At 41.4% G+C, this 24,234-nt stretch overlaps 1 protein-coding gene across 1 annotated transcript in view; it reads right to left on the bottom strand.

Annotated features, from left to right (window-relative positions):
• The window catches only part of trub1 (TruB pseudouridine (psi) synthase family member 1), a 77,229-nt gene that overhangs the window by 21,925 nt on the left and 31,070 nt on the right, over positions 1-24,234 (bottom strand). The window contains exons 4-5 of the mRNA XM_063072022.1: positions 7,728-7,809; positions 2,354-2,426 (exon numbers count right to left, since the gene is read on the bottom strand). Coding sequence (XP_062928092.1) covers positions 2,354-2,426; positions 7,728-7,809 — 155 coding nt within the window. The remainder of the gene's footprint in view (positions 1-2,353; positions 2,427-7,727; positions 7,810-24,234) is intronic.

The raw sequence follows: 24,234 nt of genomic DNA, 5'->3' as shown, positions 1-24,234 counted from the left end.
GGTTCGAACCCACCCGCCGGAGGTTTGACCACATCCATGTGGATATCGTGGGGCCCCTGCCAGTGTCACGAGGAGCGCGGTACCTCCTAACTATGATAGACCGGTTCACCAGATGGCCAGAGGCAGTCCCGCTCAGCGACACCACCTCCGAATCCTGCGCCCGAGCACTGATTGCAACCTGGGTAGCACGCTTTGGGGTACCGGCCCACATTACCTCCGACAGGGGCGCCCAGTTCACCTCCAGCCTGTGGTCGGCTATGGCCAGACTTTTAGGAACACAGCTACACCACACAACTGCCTACCACCCACAGTCGAACGGACTAGTGGAGCGCTTCCACCGTCACCTGAAATCGGCTCTCATGGCCCGCCTGGAGGGGCCTAACTGGGTGGACGAACTTCCCTGGGTCCTGCTCGGAATCCGCACGGCGCCCAAAGAGGATCTACACACCTCGTCGGCCGAGTTGGTGTACGGCGCGCCCCTGGTCGTCCCAGGAGAGTTCATACCAGCCCCAAGGGGGCAAGAGGAAGAACCCACAGCAGTCCTGGACTACGGGAGAGGCTCGGTAACCTGGCCCCCATACCCACTTCACAGCACGGACAGAGCCCGACCTGCGTACCCAAAGACCTGCAGAACTGTAAGTTTCTTTTTGTACGACGGGGCGGACACCGGGCACCGCTACAGCAGCCCTACGAGGGGCCGTTTAAGGTGATCAGGAACAACGGGTCCACGTTTGTGCTGGACATTGGGGGGAGAGAGGAGGTTTTCACGGTGGACCGACTCAAACCGGCCCATGTGGACTTGGCGCAACCGGTCCAGGCTCAGGCACCGCAGCGCAGGGGCAGACCTCCCAAACAGAGGCCGATCCAGACTGTGGACATTGGGGGAGTTATCGCCGGTTCTGGGGGGGGGGGGGGGTTATGTGGCGACCCACTTTCTGGCACCCATGAACCGGCTCACGAAACAGTGCGCGCAGGCAGAGGGCCGGCAGCAAAAAGGGCGCCAGGCCACCTTCACCAGCAGGGGGAGAATCCCGCGCGCAGAAAGGGTCTGGGAATATGCATTCCCCACAGTAGTCCCGCCCAGGGAGGGCGGGAACGGGAAGGCTTTAAAGCGGGCCGCAAAGTTTGAATAAATCTCTTTCATCGCAACTCTAACTCACCGACTCCGTGTGGTTATTCTAGCGCTGTGTGTAGCACATCGCTACAATACCTACTTTAAAAATGACAAAAATTTGTGATTTAATGTTTGGATTTGTTTATTTATTTAGATACAGAATGAAGTAAGTCCTTCAAGCCACGCCACCCAGCAATCTGCCAATTTAATCTTAGCCTAGTCACAGGACAATTTACAACCTACCAACTGGCATGTCTTTGGATTGTGGGAGGAAATCAGAGCACTTGGAGGAAACCCACGTGGTCATGTCAGGAGAGAACATAGAAACTCCTTTTGTACAGTATTGTATTTGTCAATGTGGACCAGAGAGCGAGTTTGTAAATCTGGCAAGAGCAAAAGATGTTGGAAATGGTGAGTGTGGAGCACCGTGAGAGGGGTGAGGGATAGGTAGAAGAGAAGGAATGCTGGGGTGGGGGTGGCACAAGTGTAGACACTCCCAGCCCTGAGACCAGGCAAGGTCATTTGATTCCAAACAATTGGTTTGTTTGCTCATTATTGGTTGGCTTGATCATTAAAGAATGTCCCTCTGGTGCTTCCCACTACCTCCCCTCTCCTTCCCCCTTCTCCCAACCCCTTCCCATTCTCAGTCCACAATATGGACCCATATTAGAATCAGGTTCATTATCACACACATATGTCATGAAATTTTTGCACCAGCACGACAGTGCAATACATACAATTACTACACTATTATGCAAAAATCCTAGGCACCCCAGCTATATACATGTGCCGAAAACTTTTGCACAGTTCATTCATTATGTGCTATGTCGTATAACGTGGGTGATCAACGGTCTTTCCATGACCATGATTGTTCTTGGCAAACCTTTCTACAGAAGTGGTTTGCCATTGCCTTCTTCTTTCCAAGACGGGTGATCCAGCTATTATCAATACTCTTCAGAGATTGCCTGGCATCAGTGGTCGCTTAACCAGGACATGTGATATGCACCATTTGCTCATACAGGGGGACTAAGCAGGTACTACACCTTGTCCAAGGGTGGCCTGCAGGCTAGTGGAAGGAAGGAGCGCCTTACACTTACTTTGGTGGAGATGTATCTCCACCTCACCTCCCAACTGTACAGTACTATCTAATTGATCAACAAACTGATGAATGCAAAATATTCATAGCAATCATCTTCTATCATTCCCACACGGTCAAAGTACATAGAAAAAATAACTTACAATGGTGGAGTCTGCATAATGCTTCCTGTAAATTTCTTCAGAGTCCTTTCCAGATCATCCTTCGTTATGTGATCTAATTAACAGAAAAATTAAATAAACACTTAAGCTCTTGCCCTCATGCCAAAAAACTGCAATACATTTGTATCGAAAATATTCAAGGTAGCATCAAATTTTAAAATATACTGGATTCCATTTAATCATGACCACTGTATTTTGGCCCAATTAAGTGGCTCCTCCAATTAGCTGAAGTTTTATGGAAATGGTTAAAAGGTATAAAAAAAAAAGGCAAACTACCATTTAACTGAGTAACAATTTATGTATTTAAATTAAATACAGAACAAATTAGAACACTACCAATACTTCTACAATGCCATAAATTTGTGTATTAGTTCAAATCAGGTTTATTATCACCGGCATATGTCGTGAAATTTGTTAACTTAGCAGCAGCAGTTCAATGCAATACATAATACAGAAGAAAAAAAAGGTAAAAATAAATAAATAAATAAATTACAGTATACGTATATCAAATAGATTAAAATTTTACAAAAACAGAAATATGTATTAAAAAAGTGTGGTGGTGTTCATGGGTTCAATGTTCATTTAGGAATTGGATGGCAGAGGGGAAGAAGCTGTTCCTGAATCACTGAGTGTGAGCCTTCAGGCTTCTATACCTCCTAAACGACGGTAGCAATGAGAAAGAGGCATGCCTTGGGTGCTGGGGGCTCTTAATAATGGATGCTGCTTTTCTGAGACAATGCTCCTTGAAGATGACCTGGGTACTTTGTAGGCTTGTACCCAAGATGGAGCCAACTAAACTTACAACCCTCTGTAGCTTCCTTCAGTCCCACCCCACCCCCATACCAGACAGCCTATAAGAATGCTCTCCACAGTACATCTATAGAAGATTTTGAGTATTTTTGTTCACATACCAAATCTCTTCAAACTCCTAATGAAGTATAGTCACTGTCTTGCCTTCTTTATAGCTGCATATATCAACATGTTGGGACCAGGTTAGGTCCTCAGAGATCTTGACACCCAGGAATTTGAAACTGCTCACCCTCTCCCCTTCTGATCCATCTTTGAGGATTGGTATGTGTTCCTTCATCTTATCCTTCCTGAAGTCCACAATCAGCTCTAATAGTTATCGATGGAAGAATTTATGTGCCATGTTTTTTGATTGACTGTAAATGAACAAAATGAGCATAGACATCTAGTGCAGATGATGGACTTCCTTCATACAATGCTTTCGATGATTGCATCCTCCAAATCTTCATTTTCATTGTAACATTCAAGGTGATTGTCAATACCTTCAAATTCTTCATAATTCCTAACTTGATGAAGTAGTGAAATTGTTTCGTTTTCACTCCCAGCTGTTTCTGGAAATGTCTGAATGCTTGAAACTGCAGTGAGCAAAACAGTCCTGAATTATATTACTACTTAGTTCTCCACAACCATCAGTGACAAAAATTGCTGCTTTTTGATTACAAGCACACAGAACTGATGCTATTTGAAAACTGTGCATTCTAAGCACAGTGTGGTATCTAGTTGTGCACAAGTTCACATCACTGACACTAGTTAGAATGTTCGGCAAAAGTCTCCTGTTTTGATTAAGCCATATAGTGTCCCAAATAAAAAAATGGAATCCTGTCTATTTTCTTGGTTTCATTTTTATTCTTTAAGAGTTGGCCCAAATAAGTGGCTAACCCAATTAACCGATGGCCCTATTAATTGGAATCCACTGTACCTCATAATAAATTACTAAGTTTAACAAGTATCTCGGCACGGACTAGAAGGGCTGAGATGGCCTGCTTCCCTGCTGTAATTGTTATATTTGAAGCAACTTCACCACAACCTGGATGCTAATAGCAGAAAGATAACATCTCCACAGCTTTCTCTGTCTATTTTATTTACATCAGTTTGAGTTCCTACCACATTTACAATTGGAGAGTGGGTAAATGCCCTTGAAATTTTTTTGCCCAATATGCAATGTTGAACGAAGTCTTCAAAAATAGGAAGGGTCTTAATTTTAATATCAGTCACTGCAACGTTGGCAGATTTCAATGGTAGTAAAGACAACTCAACTGGACTGAACACAATTCTCCAGTTGCCTAGCAAAGATCAGCTGAGACTTTCCACATCAGAATACTCTCTTCAAGTTTAAGTTTAATTGTCATTCAACCATACAGATGAATGTAGCAAAACAAAATAGCTCCTCTGGGCCAAGGTGCAAAACACAGTACCAAAAGTCACTCAGCACATATAACATATCTAATTTCGATAGCAGAAAAGCATACAGTCACAAAAAAAAACGTGGATTCCGGTTAACTGGGACACATCAGGGCCAGCAGGTTTTGGCCCAACTATGCAGCTGCCCTAGTTAGCAAAAGTGTCAAGAAAATAGTTTAAAAAACTAAAATAGACAAACTACCATTTAACTGAGTAACAAATTATGTATGCAAATGAAATACAGAAAAAATTAGAACATTATCAAAACTACTACAGTGCTATAAAACTGTGTATTAATTCCTAATAGTTATTGACAAAGGAATTCACTCAGTGTGTGCTGCTTGTACTTCTGATTGACTGTAAATGAACAAAGTCAGCCCAGTCACCTAGTGTAGATAATGGACTGCCTTCATATAATGTTTCCAATGTTTCCTTTGAATCTTCAGTTTTATTATAACCGCAATCCAGCAACTGCAGTACCTTGATGTTCTTAATATCCAACAGTGTTTTGTGATTGTAAAAACAATGTAAAGGACAAAGAATTACATCTTTGTTTGGACCCACTTAAAACTCATCAAGGACTAAAGAGTACCTACACACAAGGTTCAGGCTACTGCTGTCAGTGTTGGAGAGAAGAGAATGAAAGATATAATGCAGGATCAGTCAAATTAAGACAGACTTAAGAAAACAATAGATCTGAATTCTGAAGGACATTCACAATATAACTCTGGCAAAATATTCTCATCACTTAGGTATATTATTTTCTTCATTTTATGAACTCACTGTACCTTTCAGGGAAAAATGCTCCGGTATCCACAGGTTCTGCCTAGTACACAACTAACTCAAGCACCAAAAGAACCCTACCTCCAGCAATTGGTTGGGAGATTGGTGGAACCTCAACATCACTTTAAACTCAAAATGTGTGTAATGCCCTGGTTAAGATTTTTACTGCTATGCTGTAAGTATTTCATTTTAGCAGTTCTCTAAGACTAGTCTGTTTTGCTTTCAGCCTGTTTGGGTTTGAGCTGAACTAAGACCTTTGTTGTTCAACTTAGGAAAGTGGTGTCAACCAATCAGGACGGTGGATTGGGAGAAGACAGGTGGGAAAGACGGCCAAGGACGCCATCCCTGTCGCACAAGGAGATTTGTGCAGATAAATGGTTTCATGGAGGAAGGACCAATACTCCCATGGGAGAGCCAGTTTGTTCAAGACAGATTTTGAGCGACATTCAGAAGCTGCAGTATGTACATTGAAGACAACAGCGTCTGGAAGATCTGAGCTCCGCTGTGCACAGGCGACTTTTTATATTTTTTCTTTCTTTCCTTTAATAACTGGTTGCTTAATTAACATTCTTAAATATACTTCTGTATAATGGTATGTAGTGTATGATCTGTTATTTCTTGCCGACGGGTGATTGTCGGGGGCAGTAAATCACACAGCATTCACACAAACCAGGGTTTAGGTGGGGGAGACATCCCAACCTCACTGATTTGGTGGGACCAAAGTCCCATGATTAGGTTAGAGTTAAATCGGAGCTATCGGGGATGCTGGACAGTGTGGCTTCAAGTGCCGGAAGGGCCTATTCTGTACTGTATGGCTAAACAAAATAAATAAATAAATAAATAACCAGAAGCCAGAAGATCAGTAATCACAGGCTTCAATGATGAAAGAACCAGGCTCAAGTCTGGAAATGAAAAACAGACATTTCAGTGTGATCAAGTTTACATAGCTGAACAGAGAGAAGGAGCCAGATGTGTATCTGAGTTGTCAAAGAGGGCTAACAAGGACATATCTGAATTTCAGTGACAGACAAGCTGAGCTAAGGACAAGGTAAGGCAACTTTGTGATGCAGCCTTACAGGTGACATGGATATAAGGCTCAAGAATAAAGTTGACTCAGATGTCAAACTTTCATGAATGTCAGTTTCACTGGCATAGAGAAGAATGGTATTCGTGCCAAGAGAATGGGGCTTCTGTTAGGAGTCAAAAACAATTGCTTCAATTTTACCCAATATTTACTGAGAGAATTTTCAGTTCACCAAGTTCTGAAAAAAAAATCTTAATAATGCAATGACAATGTAGGGTTCACACATGATCAAACACAGTTGTACAACTTTAGTCTACATTGGACACTATTTCCCCAATTACTAATTTGACAATTTCATTTGCTAAGTGCTTTCTAATCCATTGCCAAGATTAAGTACGGAAATACTGAACAGCTGTATTATATCTGAGTCAGACAGAAAGTCTATGTACAATTATCATTTTGTACTTCTCTCCCTACTCAAATTCAGAAGCAGCACTTTTCAAACAAAACAGAGGTTAGTGATTATCTGTGGCTGAACAAGACAGAAAGTGTTCTACCCTTTTCATAGCAACCACTTCATCTATAAACAAATACAGCGTCAACCCAAGCAAAGATCCATAGAAAGGAATGAAGTAAATCATCAATAGATCCACTTCAACTGCAGAGTTGAGGAACATTTGCAACTCACTTAAAAGAGTGCTAGAAATTTTTAATAATTACCTTAGTAGGTAATTCATTATCTCAACTATAGGGCTACTCCTCATATCAAAGTCATTTAGTACTGTACTGAGATGGTTGCCAGGTTATTTACTCAGGTAAAATGAAGGATACCTTGAACCCATAGTTTTCTGCCTTAAAAGCATAAAATGTTTACCAGAGAGTAGATTTCTAAACATCCGTGCACAGCACTTTGGAAATACAGAACTAACCAAACCTATTGAAGTTTTAAAAATACAGGTATAGGTAACATTGGTAAGTATTCAAAATTATGAGGGCATTGATATGGTGATTCAAGAGAAACCTTTCTCTCATAATAGAGGCATCCAAAATGATAACAGTATTGATTTAAGGTGTGTCAGAAGTGATTTAAATAATCATCTTTTCACCTGGCGGGTGGTTGCAATCTGGAATCCAATGCCCCAAAAGGCAGTGGAGCCAGGGAAAAATGTTGAAAAAATATCTGAATGAGCATTTGAATAAACAAGATATAGAAAACACTCTGGGCTGCTCATCAATAGTATACATGGGCAACTGATGGTTGGTGTGGACATGATGTTTCTATACAGTATTACTTTATCTGTCTTAATTGATAATTAAAGTGACTTACTGAAACTTTCTTACCATATGATTGTTCTTCTGTTACCATTCCTATGGCATCAAATGTGTCTGTTGCCTTTCCAAATTCTCCAACAGTTGTGTATTTCTGAAAATAAATTGAACAGTTAAATTGCAGAAGCTTGAAACTGTTTTGACACAACTATCTTCACCATCTATTTTTCTTTGTAGTGTGTGTTTTTACATGCTTGCTCATTGCTCACATGTAATTCTAAAACTTGCACGGAGACACGCCGAGAAATGTTGATCAAGAACATGAATGCAATGAGATCCAGCTTACTTGAGTTCTGCCTTTTTCAGCTTAAACCACTATTTGATTTGGCAAAGGCAGTTAAGAAAAAAAAGTAGAAAGATAACAAATTAACAAAACTAAATTCATAAATTCTCCAACTTAATTCAGTGTGCTACATTGTGAAGATGAGTTAGCAAGGTAGCACTAATTTGAAGAATGAAAGGACAATTTCCTTCATGCAGCAAATAGTTACCACATGAAACAAGGTTAAAATAAATACATTTAACAATGTGCAATCTGATTTATTATTGGTCCTCTAAGTTTTCAATTGCCTTATCCAGGACCTAACCACTGAATAAATTGACATTCATGAATAATTTTCTTGTTTCCAGTAGTTTGAAGTCAGTAAGACCTGAAATGTGATTCAAGGTGAATTTATGTAAATTTCCCGATATTAGTTGAGCTTCTGTCTCTTTGAAAGATGTCGAGTCTGACAGACATTCAACTGGCAGATAGCCATCTGCAAAATTAGTGAAGTCTGGGTCAGACTGCTGTCCTAATGGAATACAGCCTGCTAATAGACCTTGCCAGTGACTACACAGAGTGGCAAGACATTTCATTTATTAATATACAGTACCTATAAAAAGTATTCCCCCCCCCCGGAAGTTTTCATGTTTTATTATTTTACAACATTGAATCACAGTAGATTAAATTTGGCTTTTGACACTGATCAACAGAAAAAGACTTTTGTGTCAAAGTGAAATAGATCACTACAAAGTGATCTAAATTAATTACAAATATAAAACACAAAAAAATTGATAGCTTAAGTATTCACCCCTTTAATATGACACACCAAATCATCACTGGTTTTAGAAGTCACAGAATTAGTTAAATGGAGATCACCAGTGTGCAGTCAAGGTGTTTCAATGATTGTAGTGACACCCCCTCCCCCGCCAATTTCTTCCCGGGCAGGAAATAACAAAGCGCACATTGCATACAGCTAAAAGTATATTTATGAATATTAACTAAAGAATTAGTAGAGAAAAGAAAAAAAAAGGCCTATTATAATTAAACAGTCAAATGCGCACAGGTTGGAGTCTCAAATCTTCCAAAAGTCATATTCACCGACCCCCAGTAGACTTCCACATCTTGGCTCCATCAAATCACGGTCCCCACTGGATCAAATTCTAGGAGCGGTTCTCTCCAGCATCTTCACTCTTCATCTCCCGCCAAACAAAGACAAAGACTGCCACCGGTGTCAGGCACAAAAAAAACCTGTCCCCCATCCTGATTGGATGGCTCACATTCCTAAGCACTCCTTATCTCTAACAATAACCTAAACATTGCTTCTACAGAAAGACCATGAAATACCCTACACCGTTCGCAGTAAAACCTTTACCAGGGCATTACAGTAGTAAAATACACCTGTGTCTGTTCTCAAGTTGGAAACTATCCTATCCCTCAACGAAAAGGAAAAAAAGTTCTAGACATCTGAAGGCTGAGGAACAATACGAAAAATTCGCAATCCAAACAACAGAGGGAAGGTGCAAAGAACACAGGAGATCCAGTGATGTGCTGATAATCATGACATCCTTCAGTGCTGTCAGTACCATTTACATCATAAACGCCAAGGGTGCTACCCTACCACGTGCCAAGAGCAGACAAAGGTTTATCAAGGCTAATGAGACAGTCATCAGAGAATGCAGCTGCTGGAAAAATCATTTGTAGAACTCTTTTCTACTGTGAATTTACACTGACTTGAATAACCAGGTCTAATCTCACTGGCACCACATTGAAAAGAAGTCAAAAAATTCCATAAATAAAACAAGTCCTCGCAACCAGATGATGTGATATTCCCATTGAAATTCGGGGGAGAGGAACTGTAGGCAGAAATCCGCAGCCTCATTCCTACATATTGGAAGAGGAAGACATTACAGGGACATCACCAAGAGACCCAAGAAAGGATACTGGGACACAGAAAAACTGCAGTAACTACAACGAACCTTCTTGCTATGTGCTACTATCAAACTACATAAAAAAGACTTCTCCAAGGATCGCCACGTTGTGGTGGAGAGGCTAGTGAGTTCCTGAGATACCAAGAGCAAAGCTGTCTAGATGCCGATGGGTCTCCCAAGGCAGTAAGATCAAGGGAGAAGTTCCAGACGAAAAGCTATTCAACCAATTCCTCAATGGTGGAGTTGGCGGCAGATGATAACACATCACAATGGCAGTGAAGGCGAAGGAAGTCTGCATCAGTGAACGATCCCCAGTCATCTTGCATTCTATGCCACTGGACTTGACCTTGATCTGTCAAGGACCGTGTGGTGGCTACCTGTGCATCAGCCTCCACACATTAAATAAAGTCACGCATAGGCGTTCTCCATTAAATGAATGACCCTTAACGTCCTTACACATCTGGAGCTTATGTGAGAATGCTGTTCTTCGACTACAGTTCAGCATTAAACACCACAACTCCCTCCAGGCTGACAAGAAGCTCAGAGACCTCAACCTTCACCTGCCTTGTGCAGCTGGATCCTGGACTTCCTGTCAGATCACCGGCAGGTGGTAAGAGTGGGCTTCCTCATCTCGGCCCCTCTGGCCCTCAACACAGGTGCTCCTCAGGGCTGTGTCCTAAGCCCCCCCCACCTTTACTCTCCGTATACCCATGACTGTGTCATCACCCACAGCTCCAATCTGCTAATTAAATTTGCTGACGATACTACATTGATTGGCCTAATCTCAAATAATAACGAAGCAGTCTAGAGAAGAAGTCATCACCCTAACGGTGGTGTCAAGAAAACAACTCTCCCTCAATGTCATTTAAAAAAAGGAGCTGGCTATGGACTACAGAAGGAATGGAGAAAAACTAACGCCAATGGATCTGCGATTGAGAGGGTAAACAGCTTCAAGTTCCTCGGCATACATATCACCAAGGATCTCACGCTGAGTGGTGAAAACAGCACAATGGCGCCTCTTTCACCTCAGACAGTTGAATAATTTTGGTATGGGCCCCCAAATCTTAAGGACTTTCTACAGGGGCACAATTGAGAGCATCATCACTGCCTGGTATGGGAACTGTACTTCCTTCAATCGTAGAATTCTGCAGAGAGTGGTGCGGACAGCCCAGTGCATCTGTAGTTGTGAACTTCCCACTATTCAGCACATTTACAATGACAGGTGTATAAAAAGGGCCCGAAGTCACCTGAGTCACCCCAACCACAAACTGTTCCAGCTGCTACCATCTAGGAAACAGTACTGCAGCATAAAAGCCAGGACCAACAGGCTCCGGGACAGCTTCTTCCACCAGGCCATCAGACTGATTAATTCATGCTGATACAATTGTATTTCTATGTTATATTGACTGTCCTGTTGTACATACTATTTATTACAAATTGTTATAAATTGCACATTGCACATTTAGATAGATACATAAAGATTTTTACTCCTTATGTATGTGAAGAATGTAAGTAATAAAGTCAATTCAATTCAGTATTGAAGTGCCAGGGCCTGGGTCTGAGAGGGAGGAACAACCCAGGTTTGATCGATTTAAGCACCAGGCCAAATTGAAAAGGTCAGAGTGTTGGGTCGGGAAGCAGGGGATGGGCTAGTTCAGCTCACTGCTCCACAGGTTTACTCATCCCTGCACTGAACGGAGGCCATGGCGTGCAACAAATGAACTCCTGAATACGGCTACAATGGTGACTGGCTTCGTGGCTGCGGACTCGCTTTTGTGAACTTCAGTTCTGAATGTTATTTGCTTACTTTTATTGCTTGCACAGTTTGTTTTATTCTGCACATTTGGGTGCTTGACAGTCTTTTTTTAAAAATGGGTTCTATTGGGTTTCTTTGTTTTGTGGCTGCCTTAAAGGGATGAATTTCAAGATAGTATAATGTATACATCGATAATAAATGTATTTTGAACTTTCATTTCTCCCCAATGATCTCAAATCTTTCCCTCTTTTTAAACAGCTCAATTATATTACTCTTAAATCAAGAAAATAAATGCATGGCTCATGTAGTCTGGCTTCATAATTTTACTTTCACACCCCAGGATCATTTTGATAAGTCTCCACTGTCCCACTGCATCAAACATTCAATTCAACTACCACAGCTCAAACACCAACTATAAATGCACTGATGGCACTAGTATTGTTGGCAGAATCTCAGATCGTGATGAAGAAGGATATAGGAGTGAGAAAGATTGTCCAGTTGATTGGAGCTGAAGCCACAACCTTGCACTCACTGTAAGCAAGACCAAGGAATTGACTGTGGACTTCAGGAAGGGTAAGTCAGGAGAACACCTGATTGAGGATTCAGTGGAAGAAAGGGAAAGCAGTTTCAAGTTCCTGTACGTCAACCTCTCAGAGGATCTATCCTGGCAACAACACATTGATACAATCATGAAAATGGCACACCAGCAGCTCAACTTCATTGTAAGTTTGAGAAGATTTGATATGTCACCAGATAATCTAGCAAACTTCTACAAGTGTACAATGGAAAACATTTTGACTGTTTGCATCAAGGCCTGGTATGCAGCCTCCAATGCAGAGTCGCAAGAGGCTACAGAGAGTTGTAGGCTATCCAGTTCCACCACGAGCAAAACTCTCCCCAACACTGAGGAAATCTTCAAGAGGCAGTACCTCATGAAGACAGCATCCATTATTAAAGAATCCTCACCATCCGGGACATACCCTCTTTGCATTACTATTATCGGGAGAAGGTACAGAAGCCTGAAGACCCACACTCATAGTTTTAGGGACAGCTTTTCCCCTCTGCCATCATATTTTTAAATAGTCCATGAACACTACTTTGTTATTCATTGTTCTTTAAGTAATTTCTTAATGTCTGGCATTGTACTGCCGTTGCAAGATAACAAATTTTGCGACATACATCAGTGATAATAATCTAGATTCCAATTCTGACTCAAGTATGGCACTTTAAAATTACAGGACCTAGAAATGAATGGAGTTCTCTAGATGAGTTCCAGTTAATTGAAATGGAACTTCACTGCACAATAACCAATTCATCTAATAGTTATCAACTGTGTCCCATCCAGGATCTGGTCATCTGTCACATTCTTAGGAATCAGGGGCAGAAAATTGTCCAGCTTTTAATGGGGCTCCCTTTGTGATTCCCTTGCCCACTAACCTCCCTCCCAAGCACTTATTCCTGCAAGTGGCCTAAGTGCTACATCTGCTCATACACATCCTCCCTCATTTCCATTCAGGGCCCCAAACAGCCCTTCGAGTGAGGTAACACTTCACCTGCAAATCTGCTGGGGTTGTCTACTGTGTCCGGTGCTCCTGACGCAACCTCCTCTACACTGGCGAGACCCATTGTAAATTGAGGACTGCTTCGTTGAGCACCTCCACACCATCTGCCACAAGCAGGACTTTCCAGTGGCCAAACATTTTAATTCTGATTACCATTCCCGTTCCAACATGTTGGTCCATAGCCTCCTCTTGTGCCAAGATGAGGACACCCTCAGAGTGGAGGAGCAACACTTATATTCCATCTGGGTACCCTCCGACCTGATGGTATGAATACTGATTTCTACTTCTGGTGAACAAAATTCCCACCCCTCCATTTCCCCACTCTGACCTTTTATTTATCCTCACTTGCCTATTACTTACTCCTGAGTCCCCTCCTTCCCTTTCCCCTACAGCTCACTCTCCTCTCCTAGCAGATTCTTTCTTCTCTGGCCCTTGACCCTTCCCACCAACCTGGTTTCACCTATCACCTTCCAGCTAGCCTCTTGCCTCTCTGCCCAACTTTTAATTTGGGCATCTCCACCCTTTCTTCTCAGTCCTGATGAAGCGTCTCAGCCCAAAACATCAACTGTTTACTCTTTTCCATACATGCCTCCTGACCTTCTGAGTTCTGCCAGCATTTTGTGTGTGTTGCTTTGATTTCCAGTATCGGCAGATTTTGTCGTGTTGGTGCCATATAATGTTATTTTTACAGTTAGTCGAGGAATTAAAAATTTATACCATTGCATTCTGTGGAGTATCTACTCTTCTGTCATTTTTCAAATTTACAATTTCAACTTTTTCACAATTGATCCAAGTCATACACGTTAAAATCAATAACCACTTTAACTAGTAATTTATTTTAATATGTTCACCTCCTTTGTTGGTGATAGGGAAAACATGGGAAATAGAGATCTTTCCATTTCTATTTAACTGAATTCAATTAGAAGTTGTACTCATGGCATCACACTTTCATTGGTATCATCAAATTCTTTAAACTATCTGCTTAGGTCTGCAACGGTAGCGCAGCGGTCACGACAACACCAGGGATCCGGAGTTTGGAATTCCATCTCAGTGGCCTCTAAGGAGTTTGTACATCCTTCTTGTGTGCACATGGGTGTCCTTCAGTTTTCTCCCACAGACCAAAGGCGTACCGGTTAGTTGGTTAACTGGTCATTGTAATTTGTCCTGTGATTAGTCTAGGGTTAAATCGGGAGTTGCTGGAGGTGTGGCTCGAAGGGCCGGAAGGGAGTTTTCCACACTGTATCTCTAAATCAGGGTTCCCAACGTGGAGTCCATGTGCGCCTCAGTTAATAGTAGGAGTCCATGGTATAAATAAAGTTACCGTTCAATAAAATCACAGCTGATCAGTGCACTTTTTTGTACTAACCCTACTTCCCTCAAATTTCTTAGCATTATAATTCTATTTATCGGTCTCATATTTACTGAATAATTGAACCTACAAAATCATCATGGGTAAAAGAATTTTACAGAATTACTACATTACGGGTGAAGAAATTTCTTCTGAGCTATGTTCTGAGCGGCTGGTCCCTTACTTTGAATTGTGGCCCTTGATTCCATGTGCCCCTGTCAAGGAAAACATCACTGAGGGAGATCAACTCTGAACTGTTTCACAACCTATTGACTCACTTTCAAGGACTCTACAGCTCATGTTTTCAGTATTATTTATTTACTTATTTTTCCATTTACACAGCTTGTCTTCTTTTGTACATTGGTTGTTTGTCAGTCTTTGTGTGTAGTTTTTCATTGATTCTGTTGTATTTCTCTGTTCTACTGTGATTGCCAGTGAGAAAATGAACTTCAGGGTAGTATTTGGTGACATATACGTACTTTGATAATAAACTTACTTTAAACTTTGATCATCTCAGCCACCTAGACAAGTTGCATAGAATTTTGTATATTTCTTTTCTATTCTTTGAACCTCTATAGCAGAACTCTAGTCTACTTATTCCTCATATGATAAATCCACCATTCCAGGAATCCACTGATTAACTTTTACTGCCCTCTCTTCGTCTCAATTATCTCAGAATCATATTACTATTGACATATGTCGTGAAATAAGCTGCTTTACCAAGTACCTTCACTCCATCTGCAACAAGCAGGACTTCATCCACTGGTACTGTCAAAAAGATTCAAAGGTTCAAAGGCCCAGTTTAAGAGAAATGTATACAATATACATCCTGAAATGCTTTTTCTTCGCAAACATCCACAAAAACAGAGAAGTGCCCCAAAGAATGAATGACAGTTAAAGATAAGAACCCCAAAGTTCCCCGCGGCTCCCTTCCCTCCTGCGCGTAGGCCGCAGCAAGCAACAATCCCCGCCTCCCCACCAGCAAAAAAGAAACAAGCACTGGCACCCGCCACCAAGCACTCAAGCATGAGCAAAGCAATAGCAAAGACACAGACCTGCAATTACCTCAAAGACTTCGCGTCTCACACGGCATTCGACATACCGCAGGCTCTCTCTCTCAATAAGGGAGAAGGAGGTGTCTCCACTTACCCATCCAGCAGGGAAACATAACAACTTGCTAGCTTACGATGTTAAAAGTCCATTACGTCGCTTTTTCTCAAGCTCGGTGCCTGAAGATAGCAAAGATCCCAGGTTTTCGGGCCCACAGCAGTAGGTTTTCTGATCCCCCTGACGACACACGGGTCTCCTGCCGTGACACCGACCCTCGATCCACCCATCTCCAGAGCCCCGAGATATTAGGCTTCCAAATCCAAGCTGGACTCTCAGGGCGAACTCCTGGTGTGCTGAAGATGGACAGTCCCAGCAGTTTCAGCTTCCTCATCCACTGGTAGTCGTCACCCACTGGTACTGTCAAAATAATGAATACTCCCAGGAGATTTAGTTTCTTCATCCACTGGTACTGTCAAAATGATGAATATTCCCAGAAGATAAAGTTTCTTCATCCATTGGTACTGTCAAAATGATGAACATTCCCAGCAGTTATTGTTTCGTCATCTACTGGGACTGTCAAAATGATGAATAGTCCCAGCAGTTATTGTTTCACATACTGAGGAACCGTCCACGCACCTATTTTCAAGATAGAAATTCCAGTGACATGGTAAAAGGTGAAAGAATCCATTCATCATTAATGTGACTTGTGCAAGATGCAACCAGAAGCTTTGCAGACATATAGTGCAACTACTCAAACAAATCTCAGTGGAGTGAACAGTCTGCCTGGTCATCAGCCCAACTGAGAGGGCGTAGGACAGCAAATGCGACTCATGGTATCTTGGAATACGAACACGACAATCATCAATAGTTTCATCAGAGCTTAGTAAGATCATAAAAAAATCAATCCAAATGTAAGGGCTTACTTCAGGGAGAGACCTGACAAATAGAGAAATAACTCAGAACCTTGGTCAAACTACACTTAGAACACATACAGTTTAAGTCACCATGTCATAAAACAGAGAGGCAATGGTAAGGATGCAGAAAAGATTCAGAAGGATAAACCAGAAATATAGTTGCAAATACCAGGAAACAACAAACATGGTTGCTCTTGGGAACAGAAGGCTGAGCAATAACCCTAAGAGCTCTTTAGGTTTATCAAGAGGTTTAACAGAAAGCTGCAAGGAAACCAGACAAACAAAAGAACATCTGCAGATGCTGGAAACCATCTTGGCCCGGAACATTGACTGTTTACTTTTTTCCATAGATACTGCTTGGCCTGCTGAGATCCTATAGCATTTTGTGAAGGAAACCAGACAAACTTCTTCATCCCAAGAGTTGCTATTTCAAGGAGTGTATGAAGTCAATGGATACATTTAAAGCAGGGGTTCCAAACCTGTTTTATGCCGTGGAACAATACCATTAAGCAAGGGGACAGTGGACCCTAGGTTGGGAACCTCTGATTTAACGGAAGGCTGGACAGACATGAGAAGGAGAGAAAAGGACTGAAGTAGTGAAAGAATATCTGAGCAAGCTCAGCTGTTGCATAAACATCAGCACAGACTGATTTAGTTGAATAGTCTGATTCTACCTCATCCTATGTCTATAAGCAGAGTTTCTTGGAGGTGGAGGGAGGGGAGGAGGTGATAGGTCTTGTTCTAGCTATTTGCACATCAAGCAGGTACAGGCAGCCCACTGTGCACTTTGTTAATCACATACCATTAGGAAACAATAACATACAAGATGAACTTTGGTTCCTTAAGGTTGTCATAGCCAGAGATGGTAGTGGAGATAAGCTCCCACTACCTATTAAGTGCCCCCAGTGGCATGTGTCTCAAATATCCTCTGACAACCAAGTCCAACTCCTGGCCCTCACATGTGGATTAGCCACAAAGTCCGGAACCATTTCTACTGACAGAAGGACAAAGGTGGGTTACTGTCCCTTAAAACCAGTCACCGGGCAGATACGGTTCATCAGTCGTGGTTGGCAGCTCATCTAGAAGGAAAACTCTGATCTCAAATCTCTACTGCCTTGCGGCTACAGCCACTCGTGAGAAAGCTTCAGGAAAAAACCAAAGGAAAAACTGGAGCTGAAGTCCCTAAGGCAGTCCTAAACTGAGTTCAACGCTGACGGGCAGCTCCTGTAACGCCACTGGTGCCAAACTGTATTAGCCTCTGCCATTCCTTTGGATTCATCAGCTGCGTGGAGAGGGGGAACCTGCTCTCCACATCGTGCTGCCCTGACCTGCGTATCATGTAGATAGCTAGGATGCAATATCCATGCCTGACCCCGGCCAAAGGAGAGCCTCATACAAGATGGCCAATCTCATGTAAACAGCTATGGGAAACTGAAAGATTGAGAAGTGGTTAAAAAATGATCAACTGCAAATCACAAGTCATGGAGGTACAATGTTGGCAGCAGAGGTTGTTATTAAACTTTTCATTAACGCACTACATTCTAACACTGGAAAGTATTACCGACCATATCTTAATTTATTAATCTGTTATTCTGATCAGTGGTAGAAGAGACAGAATGAACTGAATATGCCCTGGGAAAGTAAGAAAATCCTCCCAGTGTCCCCATCTCTCTATACTGTATACAAAGTTTTTAACCATAAATAGCTATATGTCACCGTATTGTATCTTTATTTCAAAATCAGAATAATTAACTGCTAAGCTCCATTCTGAATTTGTCTGAGATGTCTATCAACATCTTATCCTATTATAGACACGCAGTTCAATATGGCCAATTATCATTTTCTAAGTTTATTCATTCATGGCTCTCACTGGCTTATAACTGAACTGAGAAGGCAGTTGAGAATCAATCATACTGTTGTATAGAAGTCACATATTGTCCAGACTCATTAAGGATGACTGATTTCCTTCCCCAAAGGATATGAGTGAACCAGCTGGCTTTTTATGACAGTCCAGTATTGCGAAGTTACACACAGTTACTGAGACTTCGACATTTATTGATTCACAGTGGATTCTAGTTAACTGGTTCACATTGGGACCAGTACATTTTAGCTCAATTAAGCATCTGCCCCAATTTGCTGGTTTCATGGAAATAGTTAAAAATGTATAAAAAAGGCAAACGAGCATTTAACTGAATAACAAATTATATCTTTAAATGAGGTACAAAAAAATTAGAACACTCCCAAAACTACTACAATACTATAAAACTGTGCAATAGCTCCGAATAGTTATCGACAGAGGAATTCATCCAGTGTAGGCTGCTGTGTTCTTTTGATTGACTGTAAATGAACAAAATTGGCACAGGCACCTCGAGCGGACAATGGACTGCCTTCTGTGATTTTTCATGATTGCATCCTCCAAATCTTCATTTTCATTGTAACATTCAAGTTGATTGTTGATACTTTCAAATTCTTTGTAGTTCCGAACTTATTTAGTAATCTGTTGAAGTAGTAAAATCATTTTATCTTCACGCCTGAATGCTTGAAACCACTGTAAGCAAAACAGTTCTGAATTGTCTTACTGCTTATTACTCGCCAACTATCAGTGAAAAAATTACTGTATCTTAAACACAATCACACGCAAGTGTCGCTAATTAAAAACTGCTTGCTCTTAGCATGGTGTAGTATCAAACAGCCAAGTGATGTGCACATGACTGACTCTAGTTAGAATATTCAGCAACAGTCTCCTGTCCCAATTAAGTGGTATATTGTCCCAAGTAAACAGAAGGAATCCATGCTATTTTCTTCACAAACAAGAGAAAATCTGCAGGTGGTAGAAATCTGAGCTACACACACAAAATGCTGGAGGAACTCAGCAGGCCAGGCAGCATCTATGGAAAAAAGTACAGTCGACGTTTTGGACTGAAACCCTTCGGCAGGACTGGAGAAAAAAGCTGAGGAGTAGATTAAAAGGTGGAAGGAGGGGAGAGAGAAACACAAGGTGAGAGATGAAGCCTGGAGGGGGAAGGATGAAGTAAAGAGCTGGGAAGTTGATTGGTGAAAGAGACAGAAGGCCATGGAAGAAGGAAAAGGGGGAGGAGCACCTGAGGGAGGCAACAGGCGGGCAAGGAGATAAAGTGAGAGAGGGAAAAGGGGATGGGAAATAGTGAAGGGGAGGGAAATTTGAGAAATCGATGTACATGTCATCTGGTTGGAGGCTACCCAAACGGAATACAAGGTGTTGTTCCTCCAACCTAAGTGTGGCCTCAGCACCACAGTGGAGGAGGACATGGATGGACATACTGGAATGGGAATGGGAAGTGGAATTAAAATGGGATTGGGAATTAAAATCAACTTCCCAGCTCTTAACTTCATCCTCCACCTCCAGGCTTCATCTCTCACCTTGTGTTTCTCTCTTCCCTCCCCACTCCTCTTTTAAATCTACTCCACAGCTTTTTTCTCCAGTCCTGCTGAAGGGTTTCGGCCTGAAACGTCGACTGTACTCTTTTGCTAGATGCTGCCTCACCTGCTGAGTTCCTGTGTATGTTGCCTGGCTATTTTCTTGATTTGTTTAAGTTCTCTAAGAGCTGTTCCAAATAAGCAATTGCCCAATTAACCAGAATCCACTGCATTTGAATCCATAGTGAGTTGCCAACTCATATCCTTCCTTTCCTCTACACCATCAACGGAATCTAGGGATATTTCAAAGTTCTTTGGGTATTTAAAACTCTGAATTGATATACATTGGGGAAAAGAAGTCTAGTTATGAACTAAGCAACTTTAAGTGTAGAGAAATCTGCATACAATGTAATCCTACTGTGACAGTGTAAAAAGAGATAAATGTGTTTCTAGCTTGTTACAGATGTAATGCGGGGCAGGCACTCCAGTGTGTAGCTTGTTTATCACTTGCCATTAACACAAAAAATATATTTACATAAGAAAACATACAAGGTGGCCAATCTCTTATATACAACCACGGGGGAACTGAAAGATGAATCCAGGCAATCAACTATCTGCCATGAGCAGGACTCTAGGCTTTAAATGGTATGATGCACACAATACATTGAAGTGAAACTGAAGATACCCATGAATGTGCTTTGCACATTTAAAAGACAATAGTTGAAACGGTTTATTTATCCTTGTAATTTTCCCAAGACAAATGACTTCAGAACACAAAGGCTGATCACATGCAAATGTAGTCAGAAACAGCAAGAGCTGTTTGCTTCTGACGTCAATAATCTCAAACCACAGCACGTGCAATTTCCAATACATTATTAATTCTTACCCATCCTTCCTGCAAAATGTCAAGGAATATTAATCCCCAATTGCAACAAAATGTGAAATTTAATTCAGGGTTTTTTCCAAGTATCTTTCCAACAATATATATTTTTAATGTTTAATACATGCATCTGCACTCAGATCAAAATAATTTGGTTAGAAATTTTGCACCATCATTACAACTGATCAATTCAACTATATGATACTAAAGCAAAACAAATCACAATGGAAGAGTAGAATAAATAGAATAAAAAGGAGGCAAACATTTAAGAAACTTAAGTCAAGAAGCTTAAAGAGGTTCTAAATTCTATCATTAGACAATGAAAAGAAATCAAAAATCTTGAAATATTTTAAGCAATACTTTGCATTACCTTCACTTATCTACTAGCTTGATTTACTGGTAGAAATACGATCTGTAACATAAAATACATTCACAGAGCCAGGCTCCAGAGGTATTATTTTAACAGCTTAATCTTGACAGATAAGGGTGCAACAACAATGTAGTGTCAAAAGGAAATCTAGATGTCCCAGATGCAAGGATAATATCCTGCAACCAGTCTTTCATAGGTTTCTTAATTGAGCTTTTGTCTAGTAACAAAGCAAAGATTGTACAAACTCCTGGATTCTTTGCCGCTCATGAAAAAACTGAAATAAATTTGCAAATCACCAGAAATATGTAATGTTTTCATTAGAAAACTTGAAAAAGAATCAATTCCTATTACTCAGAAGTGATTTAAAGGAAGATAGTAATGAACAGGAGTGACTTTAGTCATTTTTCATTGCACAGATGAGAACAATATTGCAAAGTTGCAAAGAGATTTTAGTAGTCAAACACACCAGCATTTACATTCAACAGGACACTGATTCTAAAGCAACTTCCCCATAATAAGGATGACAAATTAAACCAGAAATGTCCTATCTTATCCCAAAAAGGCATGACTGTGTCTGACAAAATGCAAAGATTTTCTTCTATAGCTTATAGCAATTTTTAGTTTGGATATCTGCAATAGCCTAAACACAAGTAAAAACTACTACAGTCATTTGTTTAAGGTATAAAAATCTAAGCTCTATTATATGCTCAACCCCTGTATGGACTCAAGATTAGTGACAATCTGGGAACTTGTCACAAAATAAATGGATTTAATGTTTAGGACTTGTAAGGAGTTTCAGTGACAAGCCAGTTTGAAGAAGAAGTTTTTAAAAACATTGCAGATTGGAAGCAAGGCAGTCGAAGAAGAAGTGGTGGGGCATGGGCCTGAAAGTGTATCAAACGGAGGGACCCAGGTCCAAGAACGAGGAATGACCCCAGGTTTGGTCGATTTAACTGCCAGGCCAGATTGAAAAGGTCAGGGGCCAGAGGTGAGGAACTGCTCTGCGAAGTTTACTCGTCGCTGCGCTGAACTGAAGTTGTAGCCTGCAATAAACAAGCTCCTGAATTGGCTGCAGTGATGACTGGCTTTGTGGCTGTTTACTCACTTTCAGGAACTTCAGGTCTGAATGTTATTTGCTTACTTTTATTGTTTACATAATTTTTTTTCCTGCACATTGGGTGCGTGATGGTCTTCTTTTCTTTAATGGGTTCTATTACTCCACTCTTTAAGAAAGGAAATTATAGACCAGTTAGCCTGACCTCAGTGGCTGGAAAGATGTTGGAGTCAATTGTTAAGGATGAGGTGATGGAGTACTTGGTGACACAGGACAAGATGGTACAAAGTCAGCATGGTTTCCTTCAGGGAAAATCTTGCCTGATGAACCTGTTGGAATTCTTTGAAGAGATTACAAGTAGGATAGATAGAGGGGATGCAGTGGATGTTGTATATTTGGACTTTCAGAAGGCCTTTGACAAGCTGCCACACATGAGGCTGCTTACAAAGTTAAGAGCCCATGGAAAATTACTAACATGGTTAGAGCATTGGCTGATTGGTAGGAGGCAGTGAGCGGGAATAAAAAGATCCTTTTCTGGTTGGCTGCCGGTGGCTAGTGGTGTTCTGCAGGGGTCAGTGTTGGGACCGCTTCGTTTTGTTCTGTATGTAAATGATTTAGATGATGGAATAGATGGCTTTCTTGCCAAGCTTGCAAGATGATACGGAGATTGGTGGAGGGGCAGTTAGTGTTCAGGAAACAGGTAGGATGCAGAAGGGCTTAGACAGATTAGGAGAATGGGCAAGAAGTGGCAAATGAAATACAATGTTGGAAAATGCATGGTCATGCATTTTGGTTGTAGAAATAAATGTGCGGACCATTTTCTAAACGGGGAGAAAATCCAAAAATCTGAGATGCAGAGGGACTTTGGAGTCCTAGCGCAGAACACCCTGACGGTTAACTTGCAGGTTGAGTCAGTGGTGAGGAAGGCAAACGCCATGTTCGCATTCATTTCAAGAGACCTAGAATACAAGAGCAAGGATGTAGTGCTGAGGCTTCACAAGGCATGACTGAGGCCTCACTTTGAGTATTGTGAAAAGATGTGCTGGCATTGGACAGGGTCCTGAGGAGGCTCACAAGGATGATTCCAGGAATGAAAGGGTTATCATACGAGGAACATTTGATGGCTCTGAGTCTGTACTCACTGGAATTCAGAAGGATGAGGCGGGGATTTCATTGAAACCTTTCGAATGTTAAAAGGACTAGACAGAGTAGATGTGGAAAGAATGCTTCCCATTGTGGGACAGTCTAGGACAAGCGGGCACAGCCTCAGTTTAGAGGGGCGCCCCTTAAAACAGAGATGTGGAGGAAGTTCTTTAGCCAAAGAGTGGTGAATTTGTGGAAGTTGTTGCCATTTGCAGCTGTGGAGGCCAGGTCTTTGGGTGTATTTAAGGCAGAGATTGATAGGTTCTTGATTGAACATGGCATCAAAGGTTACGGGGAGAAGGCCAGGAATTGGGGTTGAGGAGGAGATAGAAAAAAAGGATCACCCATGATTGAATGGCGGAGCAGATTCGATGGGCCAGAGGGCCAAATTGTGCTCCTGTGTCTTATGGTCTTATAGTCTATTGGGTTTCTTTGCTTTGTAGCTGCCTGTAAAGAGAAAAATCTGAAGGTTGTATATAGTATACATACTTTGATAATAAATGTACTTTGAACTTTGATCAAAACTCAGAATTTAAAGACCAAAGAAAGGTTCATTTGTTAAATTACCACATTAGAGTGGTCTATGAATATGCAGCTCAGTTAAATTGACAGATCACTACATCAGCCAAGTGAGTGGCAAAAAACTGAATTCAGGCTCTCAAATTCAGCTTGATGCCACATCCCTGTGAAAACTTCTGAAACTGAGGGAACAAGGACTTTACACGTCAAATCTTATGGCTGGCAGATAGACTTGTTATTCATAATATGTACCAGGATGATCTCCATGCACTAACTAGTAACACAAGGAAGAAGTAGGACTTTCATCCTCTTGAGCCTGCTCTATCATTCAGAG

Source organism: Mobula hypostoma, chromosome 19 (genome assembly GCF_963921235.1).
Source record: "Mobula hypostoma chromosome 19, sMobHyp1.1, whole genome shotgun sequence".
In the NCBI taxonomy this organism is placed as follows: domain Eukaryota; kingdom Metazoa; phylum Chordata; class Chondrichthyes; order Myliobatiformes; family Myliobatidae; genus Mobula; species Mobula hypostoma.
This window is presented reverse-complemented; position numbering and strand designations above follow the sequence as displayed.